This window comes from Mytilus edulis, chromosome 2 (assembly GCF_963676685.1).
Source record: "Mytilus edulis chromosome 2, xbMytEdul2.2, whole genome shotgun sequence".
NCBI classification, from domain to species: Eukaryota; Metazoa; Mollusca; class Bivalvia; order Mytilida; family Mytilidae; genus Mytilus; species Mytilus edulis.
The window spans coordinates 31275069-31287065 of NC_092345.1; the positions used below are offsets into that span (position 1 = coordinate 31275069).

At 31.4% G+C, this 11997-nt stretch overlaps 1 protein-coding gene across 1 annotated transcript; it reads left to right on the plus strand.

The window, feature by feature from the left end:
- Positions 1 to 1377: 1377 nt before the first annotated feature.
- On the plus strand, positions 1378 to 10551 carry LOC139511940 (zinc finger protein 271-like; the record flags this gene model as incomplete). Its single annotated transcript, XM_071299137.1, is given in 4 exon segments — positions 1378 to 1434; positions 6493 to 6729; positions 7094 to 7651; positions 9760 to 10551. Coding segments are annotated over 4 exon segments (1107 nt in total). The 3' UTR covers positions 10020 to 10551.
- Positions 10552 to 11997: the final 1446 nt, after the last annotated feature.

Sequence of the window (11997 nt, forward strand, 5' to 3'; positions counted from 1 at the left end):
ATTTTCGACGTTGTGTTTCGTGTACTGTTGTTTGTTTTTTCGTCGTTTCTTTAGTTTTGCCATGGCATTGTCAGTTTATTTACGACTTATTAGTTTGAACATCCCTTTGGTATCTTACGCCTTTATATTACCAGTTTAAATTAAATTTGGCGCCAAAAACAAAATTAATAATTTGCGCAAATGAAATCTGTGTTTTGGTGCAAATGGAAAAAAAAATTATATTTTCAAAATAAATTGGCGCAAATTTCATAACGCTGAAAAATACTTAAGAAAAAATAAATCCGAAATGTTTGCATACATTAATGGATTCGTTGATAATTTTTATTTCAACTTATATAACTAATTTTGTAGAAAGTCTCAATAATAATTAAGAACTGAGAAAAAGAAGGAATATACACCACTGACACAAGCAGTGCTTTTATGCAGTTCTGTTATCTCCGTTTATTGTTTTAAAATAAAGTTATTGCATGCCTGTTATGGCATAAAATTTAATATGACAAAATAATATTACATTCTCAGATAAATTCTGAAAATTATTAGTCATTGAATCTGTAATAAAAACATTAACTTATGAAAATTCCGCATACGAAAAGCTTCACACGGAATTCAAATAGTTTTCATAAGATTCATGATTACTTCGGTTTATTTATTTGAACCAACTTGTAAAATAACATAAAACAATAATTAATATTGTTATTATTATGTGGTCATGTTTAAAACATTTCTCTTTTCTAAAGAATTATAATTTGCAAAACAAACAATCAGTTTAGGAACGAAAAAGTTATAGACCAAAATTCGAGAATTTTGTGAGCCAATAAAAGCTGTCACTTCTATTGTTTATTTAGCAGATTTTTCTTACGTTCTTAGTCAGTTTAAATAATAGAAATATACAAGGAAATTAATATCTTTGTTTTTTCAACTGTTAGTTTTATGAAGAAAACTCACTGGCGTATTATAATTTTATTGGACTGCTTTTGTAAATTATTAGTAAATTGAATTAAATCGTTAAATACCATGTCGAAATAAATTATCAAATCAGAAAGATATTTTGCCATAAAAGGATGGTACTTAAGACGATATTGATTTAATCAAACCAATCACAAAGCTGTATTTTCTGTGAGACTTCCAGCACCTGTGCCATGCTTTACATTGCGCATGCTTCACGTGTAATCAGAAAATAGAATTATCTAAACTAAATATAATAATAATATTTGACCAAATCTTATACCAATTGTGGTTTCTCAAATGGACAATACACTTTAAATGACAATTCTTCAATTTGTTTTACATTAGTGCAAATTAAAAGTACAGTGTTCTTATTATTGAAAAAAAACTTACAAATATAAGTATTTTTATCAACTGTTTTTTGACATTTTGTTCTGATGACGGACTTTCACAGAAGTGCATTTAAATCAGTTACCGGCAAGCCAATGGGTAAGTGTATTAATGATTTAAATATAAATAATAAATATTTGCGATTCAGGAAAATACATTTTTTAGTATTTATTTTAAATTACATTGTATATTAACATTTCAAATCATTTGTTTTATGAATAATCGAGTAAATAAACAGTTCATTTGTTCTTTTTTTTTTGTGTTTTTTTTTTTATAATTTCTAGAATGAAATGTTTTATCAAAACGTAATCTAGAAGATATAAGGTACATGTCAATGAGTCCGCAACCAAAATGACCAAATGACCAAAAGATCAGCTAAAGATATTTGAAAGATGAAAATAAATTGTGCAGATTAAACACCGAAAATCTAAAATAACTTTGTCTTTGACTATATTTAAATTGAACAATTATGATAAAAGTTGAAAAAATCAAACTTTCAATCAACACGATGCTTTCAAGTGAAAGAGTTTTATAACTAAACTGAATTAATTGAAGTATATAAAAAATCCTCATCTATTTACTTTTTTAATTCTTTTTTAACAGATGTAAAACTATAAAGGATCCTTCAGACCTTTGAAATTTGACAAATTTCTCGAGTTTGAAACATTTTTCTTTTTACAGGATTGATTGGTATATATAAGATGTGAGAATGTAATGTTGATAACAATGTGAACAAATCGGCATATAAATAAAATGTGCTTTTAGTCCTGCATAATATTCATTAAAAACGAGATTTAATTCGTTTGCAAGAACAATGAATTAAAAGTGCAATAATCTATGTGCGCCAAAGGTAATATTGCGCCACTTCGTTTTAAGAATTTCAATTATAAGTTTCATTTGCGCATATAAAACTGACACACAACTGCGCTTCTTTTAAAAAAAATGTATTTGATTTTTACTTTGATAATAAAAATAACGGAAACAATTTTAGAACACAAGACGATTTCAATAATACATATATCTCTTCAGTGATGCTCGAGACCAAACTGAACATTTAAAAGTTCAAAACTTATTACAAAAATTTAAGAGCTCATAAAACCGGAAAGGACCAAAATAAAAACCAAACCTAGACAAGAAATTAAAATTATACATGAGGGATATTAATTCTTGACTCCCTATCTCTTTTGTGATAAAAATAAATGTCCTCTGAAAGTCAGAGAGTAGAAATTTCAAATAAGTTTCACACTAACACGTATTCAGATCAATTGAAAACCGCCTTTGTTCGTTACAATACCAAATGCCATCAAGAAAAATATTGAATTCTGTAGAATTTTACAGATTTTTTTTAAACTGGGAGCAGGTTCCTTTTTTCGTGACATGGACGACGAACATATATCAGTTCTTTTTTTCTTATTTATTTTCACCAATTTTAACCTTTGATTTTTCGTTTTAAAATATCATTCAGATTGTTTTATTTTGCATACTTCTATCAAAGTCTGACTTTTAAGTAAATTTTTATGTAAACGTTCTAGTTCACAACTCAAATTAATGGTTCAGGACTTCTGCAGTAAATACATACGGGGGGAAAACTTCGTGTTACATTCCCATTTGTTTTTACAATTTTTATTTTCGAAAGCCAGATGCAATTTGTGACTTTTTACATGTAAAGACTATAGTCTCAATTGAAATTAAACGGAATGCAAAAACTTGTTTACAAGTGCAAGCAATTCTTTTTGCTAGGACGAAACATTTTGTCCTTTTTTTGTTAGTAGTAATATTATCTCTGTCCTGCCTTTTTGCATTCTATTCGGTCCTGCCTTTTTATTTTGCATTCTATTCAGTCCTGCCTTTTTATTTTGCATTCTATTCGGTCCTGCCTTTTTATTTTGCATTCTATTCGGTCCTGCCTTTTTGTATTAGTTTATCCTGATTTATTCATAAATTGTCATCCTTCCTTTTTTAACTCAAAATTCCTGCCCTGCCTTTTTTCAACTTTCGTCTAAGCCCCCACCCCCACCCCCTTCATAAAAATCAGATTGAAGCTCCCTTCCTGAACATTTAATTTCTTGGAGAGTATGTCCAGTGGCTGTTTTTCGCCACAATGAATTAATACCTTAAACTAAAAGACAATGGCGAAAATGATGTATAAAAAAAAAAAGCAATAGGAACAAACTAATTACGGTTAATAAGTGCTTACTAATAAATAGGTTACCGAAGCCAACAATGCGACCTAAATACTTGAATAATTAAAATACGTTCTACCTTATGAATACAATGTATGATTAAAAATGATGAAAAATTAACATATTCACATCGTATAGCATTTTTTCTCTCTCCGAAGTATGATGCCGTTATCTTTGTGCATGACGTCTTTAACTGCATCGTTACAATGATTTGACATTTTATTTCTAAATATTCATCAAATGTTCTTGAATAAAATAGAATAATTTCTAAGCATTGTTTTGAATATATATAATTCATATCTTACTGTTATAAGAAATAGCCTTTCCATCTCCCGTATTGGGATTAGAAACCGAAGCGAATTGTTAGATTGATAATTCTTAGTTTTGAATATGTATCAAAATATATGTATATTTTATTTTATTTTAATACATATTTGATATACATAAAAAAAAAATGATTTCTTAATGTCGTTGCCAATTTAGCAAATTTATAAAAAAGATCAACAGTTTTAACAAAATTGAAAAAGAAAGCTTGACACAAATTAAAAAAAATTAAAATCTACCACACTTGTCAAAATATCTTTCATTAATACATATTTTTAATAAATGATAATCAGCGGCAAAAGTTCGTTTTGCCTTGTTTCTAATGTTTCAAATCTGCTTGTTTGATTAGTTGTTTCCACTAATTTTTTTTAAATTTTTTTTATGGGGGGGGGGGGGGGTATTGGTGCTTGTTATTTTTTTTTTATTATTATTTGAGCTTAATTTAAAAATAAATTGTATAAAAGAGGGGCGAAAGATACCAGAGGGGCATTCAAACTCATAAATTGAAAATAAACTGACGATGCCATGGCTAAAAATGAAAAGGACAAACAGACAAACAATAGTACACACGACACAACATAGAAAACTAAAGAATAAACAACACGAACCCCACCAAAAACTAGGGGTGATCTCAGATGCTACGGAAGGGTAAGCAGATCCTGCTCCACATGTGGCACCCGTCGTGTTGCGTATGAGATATCAAATCCGGTAAATAGTCTAATTCGGAAGGTCACATTTATGAAAGGGAAGAGGATTGTAGTTACGACGTAAGGAACATATCCGATATCATTTGTGAAACGGTTATTCCATAACGGTCAACCAACTCGTGGTGGCGTCCGTAAAATTTACGAAGAGATGATTTCAACTTGACCATTTGGAACTCTTGATTTAATAGCGTCCTTGTGAGCAACAACCCTCTATCAAGAAAATCATGATAGGAAATATAAGATTTACAAAATTATAAACCCATTTATTATAACAGGGAAGTAAGTTTTCGCCATGCGTTTATACTCAAGTTTTCGGCGAACATAAATATAAGAGAGAGGGCACACGCATGCATCTTTATTTAAGCAAACAATTGTTAAGTAATAATCATTCGTAGTTGTCAAATTGACGTTTTACTCAGATCTTCTTTTATTTACAGTATGCAACAGTGAACAATTTATAATTGTTATGTAACATGCTAGAATACAAATACATTTAATCGACTTTTGATAATATGAAGTTCATGTACCTGAACGTTTTTCGATGGTGTTGTGTTTCATTTCATTGTCTACTAGGAACCTTTTTTTTTAAAGTGATGCACCAGGTGTGTATTGGGGAAATAAATTGGCCACCAACACGCTGATTTTTTTTTGTGACGATTGAATGTTAGTTGTTTAACGTGCTTTCTCATTGGACGATATGGAACCGAAAATCAACCAATCAATGCTTAACAAATGGTTTTCCGCTTTTGGGGTTATACTTGTACAAAAAAATAGCTAGACTAGGCTTCAATCCGACACCTGTTGCAAGTCATGAACTGGTTTTAATTTACGATTTATTGACAAGAATAAGACCTCAATTGTTGTTTGATATGACAGAGAGATGGTTTAACAAATTATCAGAACAACAAAGAGCATTTTATAATTCATATCATAAATTGTAACATTAAAATAAGCATCACAGCTGTTATTCGTATGATTAATGATCAATCTGTAATTACATACTGAAAATATCTGTTGCATCTGTTTGAAAATCTTAACTGCACACCCATATTAATATTTTAAAAGATTCTATGAAAATAAATTTTCAAATTATAAATTTCAATATCAAGGTTAAGAAATGACAGTACACGCGGGTGACTAAAGAATAAATGAATAGGACGATATAAACCCATTTAAACATATACAATGATTGTGTTAGCGAAACTGGATAAAATGTGAGGACCAACATACAATCAAGCAAGCAATCAAACAATCATTCAATCGATCAATCAATCAATCAATCAATCAATCAATCAGTAAATAGATAAATAAATTCAGACCCTATAAGATACCGGAACACTTCCAAGCGTGAGTGAGTTTGTTCTTTGTAATTTCTTTGTTATACAACAGTATGTAACAAATCAAATAAAGCAATACTACAACAACTCAGTTCAGGCAATAGTTAAAAAACTCAAAAACAGGTAATAGTACAAAAACTCAAACAATGGTACAACTAATCGAAACAGGCAATAGTACAACAACACAAACCTTGCAATAGAACAACAAATCAAACCATGCAATAGAACAACAACACACATCTTGCAATAGAACAACAACACAAACCTTGCAATAGAACAACAAATCAAACCATGAAATAGAACAACAACACAAACCTTGCAATAGAACAACAAATCAAACCATGCAATAGAACAACAACACACATCTTGCAATAGAACAACAACACAAACCTTGCAATTGAACAACAACACAAACCTTGCAATTGAACAACAACACAAACCATGCAATAGAACAACAACACAAACCTTGCAATAGAACAAAAACACAAACCTTGCAATAGTACACTAGTACACTTGTTCTAATCAGGCAAAAATACAATGAATCAAATCAGACAATAGTACAACAAATCTATAAATCTAAACTTTTCTTTATTTATTTTTTTTCAGATGAAATTTCAATCGCACATCACAATTTGCTACGACGATTCCATCAGTTTCCAACTGCTAATGTTTTAACAGAGGGTGCCTCGTGTTCTAGGGACCCAGAGAACGATGTAAACAAATCAACATTAAGTGCAGACCATTCTTCGACAAACCCATTTCGGCCTTGGTTATGCGAGAGTAAAACGACGACAAAAACGGATAGTACAAATCAGGAAACAGAATGTCCGGAAACTAAATCAGGTACTACTTATTTTTTAAAACAGTATTTTTATTGCAAATGTCTGAAAGAAAATTTTAACGTTTGATTGAAAATAATATTTACAGCATTTCATTCAAATTTTCTATTTAAAATAGTTTTAAAAAAATATTAAAAAAATCTATTTTCTAAATAACTGTTTTAATTGATTTTAAAGACATAAATATAATTATATCTCTCACCCGAGTCACACTTTGTAAAAGCAAACTATTATAGGTCAAAGTACGGTCTTCAACACAGAGCCTTGGATCACACCCAACTATAAAGAGCCCCCCAAAATGACATATGTAAAACCATTCAAACGGGAAAACCAAAGTTTATAAAACGGTTTTTTTCCATTTTTTACAGATCAGACGATCGTATCCAGAAATATTTTCAAACCATCACTTAGTGATTTATATCGTTACCAATGGGCACAACATTTATATCGTTCGCCATTTAATTTTCTAACATACGGGCAACAAGCTCTTTGGACAGATCCAAGATTTTTTCAATTTTTTGGTCAAAGAAAAGATTTGTCACATGGAATGTTTCCAAATAAATACACAGAAGAAGGAGAAGTAATTGGAAAAGGTTTATACGAATGTTTGAAATGTCTGAAACAGTTCAGCACACCTCATGGTTTGGAAGTCCACGTTCGACGTTCGCATAGCGGCAGACGACCTTATGCTTGTGACATTTGCAACAAAACTTTTGGTCATTCTGTGAGTTTGTCTCAGCACAGAGCCGTTCATACTCAAGAAAAATCTTTTCAGTGCCAGCAGTGTGGAAAATCATTCAAGCGGTCATCTACCCTTTCTACTCATCTTCTCATCCATAGCGACACGAGACCTTATCCGTGTCCATATTGCGGGAAACGATTCCACCAAAAATCGGACATGAAAAAACACACATATATACATACAGGTAAATATGTGTACTGAATTTTCACATTGTCTGTAGTGCTTGTTGCTATTTTTTTTTATATATAAATATTCGATATTATAAAAACATGATAAAAGTGGTAAACAACAGACGGCAAACGAAAAAAATATAAAACATATCAGTGTCGAATACGGTGACCTATAGTTGTTAATGTCTGTGTCATTTTGGTCTTTTGTGGATAGTTGTCTCATTGGCAATTATACCACATCTTCTTTTTTATATTGTATTTTAAGAAGACAGTGTTGTCTATTTTCAGGCCTTGTATCACCAGTTTACTCTTGAACAGTAAATTGCTTTTGCAAATTTTATCTTAACGTATATGTAAAGTAGCCCCCGACCCCCTGGGTATATTTTGTTATGCATGTATTATAATATCTTGAGGTCGTTAGCCCGAATGGGTGTATCGTATTTTCAGCGATTTGACCATTTGTTATAGAAAAGCACGATAAATGCTGGATATCAATTTTATTGAACGATTATATCTTGATGTAAAAAAGGATATATAAATTGTTTCAATACCTCCAATACACTTTAAATCTAAATAAAGAGACATTTCAGAGACAGTCACTCACAGAGCGACCTTTCAGAAACAGTCACTCACAAAGCGAAATTTCGATGATCAGTTCCAACTTTTTTAGCGGTTTATTAAGAGATTTATATTCGTAAGTTAATAATTGTTCGGAATATTAGTTAAAGAAATTCAATATAATTACGAAAATTTGTACTTAATCAAAAAGTAAAATCATAAAAATATGATGAAATTTTAAAACGGAAAGTCCCTAATCAAATGGCAATATCAAAAGCTCAACCACATGGACAAGTGTCATATTCCTGTCAGACTTGGTACATGCATTTTCAATCCATTTTACAAAATGTAACTGCACATAATATAAGACAGGTGTATTTAAACGGTTGCAACTGTATAGCTAATCATAGCTGGAGAAAACAATAACAGACTTAAAAAAAAATTGAGAGGGTGAATGACTTTTGCTTTGCTAATCTGTAAAGATAAAGGTTTTTTTTCAACAGAAAATTTTCTCAAATTTAATATAAGGGGGTATGGAAAGTTTGCATTTCGTAATTGTCAATTCTTTTATTATATCTTACTCGTTGGTAAATCAGATCAACGTCAAACATTCTGGTGCACTTGTCAATAAAATTGAAACCGACACGTCAAAAGGACAACGTCAACATCAGTTGATATTTGATTTTCCCAGAAGTCTTTGTAAATCATGGAAGATCGTCGATGTTTTGATTTGATCAGTGTAATAGAAACTTCTTTAGATTGAGTTTGATTTGCGAGATTTGCCCGAAGTTTATTTGCTTCCTTTCGGAATACTAATTTGTGTAATCTGCATATAGTTTCCTTATATGACTCTAGAGTCTTTAATTTAATCTGACAGAGGTATCGGTTAGGGGTGATAGGTACGAGTTTTGCTCAGATTCATTTTACTATTATAGCAACAAAGAAAACACATAAAAGAATGGAACTTATAAATACAATTTCATTAAAAGTTTTCTTTCTTTCATTATTAAAAATCTGACGTTCTTCTGCCCGTACGACTGGCATCATTTTAAAGATTTAAACTATATTAAAATGTGTTTTTATTCACAATTTTAAATAAACAATTCAAGTCAATTTTGAATCTTCAAAAAAGTAAATATGTAATGCAATAAAAACCTCTTTGGCGTTGATATGTTATATTCGATACGACTGAAAAGGGCTGACATGAAGGTACAATTTATCCCTATTTGGTGTAAAACCTTATGGAACCTCAATTCTGACCAGGAACCATTACTGTAATGGGCGAGTCTCGAGGACTTGTAATTAACAATCCAATGTGGATAACGCTAACAGAATTATATCTGATCTCAGTTTATCTTCTGTAATAACTTCGGTTGTCGCATGGGCGTGTTCGATTTGACATTTTATGTGATTTCAATTAACCGCAGACCGCTAAATCATTATAAAGAATGGAAGTCGTTTACAGAAACAATTACGAATACTAGTATCTTAGTAAAAAGTTGCAAACATTTCAATTTATCTTGTCTATGATTTTGATCATACTGATACATTGCATTTTTTTCAGGTGAGAAGCCATACAAGTGTACCCACTGCGGAAAAGCATTTAGTCAGTCATCAAATCTCATCACACACTGCCGTAAACACACAGGTTTCAAACCATTCTGTTGTCAGAAATGTGGTCGGTCATTTCAAAGGAAAGTCGACCTCCGCCGCCACCAAGAAACTCAACACGCAGAGGAAGTGACATCATCGGCGGAAGCTTGCATGAATTCGAGTTCTGACTGTTTAGTTTCAAAAACTTCACCTGCAATCAATATTGTATAGACACATATACTATTGTAGTTGTAAATTTATAGACTTAGAAAAAATAGTCAGTGGGATGCTTGGGTAGATGAAAATCACACATTATTTATATTTTTACACTCAGTTATATACTTAATAGCTAATACAGTTTAATTAGTGCTATTCTAAATCGACAAAAATAGAGTACTATTTGTATATTTATTGTTGAACTTTTTATATTTTATGTTTACTAATTTATCTTTGCTGCTTGCTTGCTAAATTGAAATTGACTACTTGTATCTACGTCTGTAAGTCAGGTCTTATTAGGCAACAAAACAGAGCTGTTATCTCTCAACTTCAATAAATCTAAAAGTGTGTCTGTGCGTTTGCCTGTGCGTGTGCCTGTATTCATGCTTGAGTGTGTGTATGTGCGTGTGATTGTCTTCGTACATGTGTGTGATATGAGCAATCAGTCTTAAAAATAAAAGTAAGATGTGCATACAGTTATAGTTTTAGTTAAAGTGTCGGTTATTGTGCACAATTTCCTTATGTGAAATAAAGAATTGTAATTAAAGATGTTTATTTATTGCTTGACAATGTTCAAGTTATGAGCATCTCAGAAAAGAAAAACAAGAAGGTTCGGGGTGGGGTGACAATACAATAAAAACTTCAATAGAGACAGACAGAAACATGGCAAAAAATAGAAAAAAATAATTAAGGATCACTAAGGACGTTTGGAGACAAACATAACGTGGATTCTTCATAAACTTTCGTAGGGTGTGATGTTTATCCCCTCGAGATAGATATAACTATTTTGAATGCAAGGCTTAACAAGAGATGTCGACTATCGAGAGTGGATAAACTGGTAGTTTTTTTAAGTACAGTAGATTAGAAACATAGTAGATGACTTATTTTCTTAATTCACCTATCCATAAAGAAGATGCAAATAAAAGTAAAAACCAATAGACAGAGAAATTCGTATGTATTCCAGAAGGAGCGAAACCAGATGCGTCGAACAGTGTATTATGTATATCACCCACCTTCCGAATCGACAAAATCACAAATTTTCCATATTGCATGAATTATCAGCCCTCGATCAATATCAGCCCTCGAGCCATGTGGCTCTTGGGCTGATATTGAACCTAATGCTGATAATAGATGCGATATGAAAAATGCCATGTAATAATCTGATATTATAACACGTGCGATATTGGTACAAGCATCTGTTCCGAATTTTCATACAGATGTGATATTTTCAAAAGCCTCTGTATCGGAATGCTTTAACACATGTGATTTGTTCTCTCGAATGCTATTACATTTGATATTTTCACAAGCCTCTGTATCGGAATGCTTTAACACATGTGATTTGTTCTCTCGAATGCTATTACATTTGATATTTTCACAAGCCTCTGCATCGAATGTAATACACATGCGATATTTTCTCAGGCCTATACTATGTTTAGTTTGAATACATTTATATGAACATTATTATTACATCCTCATAGTTTCAATGAGGTTCAGACATGTGCGTCGATAATCACATCTGTCTTAGGTTGATGATGTTTAAAAAAAAGTTTAAAAAAAAACAAAAATAGTCAAAATGAAATTCTGTGCATGCATAATCCAACAATCATATTTTCATGGTTGAAATTAAATGGGTCACATCTCATTCAAACATTTGCGGTCCGTAAATGTTTGAATGAGATTGTGTGTGTCGATAATCGAACATCTGCAAAGTTGAAATGGGATATCGTGTATCGGTTATTGAACATCTGCAAAGTTTGAACACGATTGTGTGTATCGGTTATTGAACATCTGCAAAGTTTGAACACGATTGTGTGTATCGGTTATTGAACATCTGCAAAATTTGAACACGATTATGTGTATCGATTATTGAACATCTGCAAAGTTTGAACACGATTGTGTGTATCGGTTATTGAACATCTGCAAAATTTGAACACGATTGTGTGAATCGACAATCGAACATCTGCAAAATTTGAATGAGATGGTATGCGGAGAC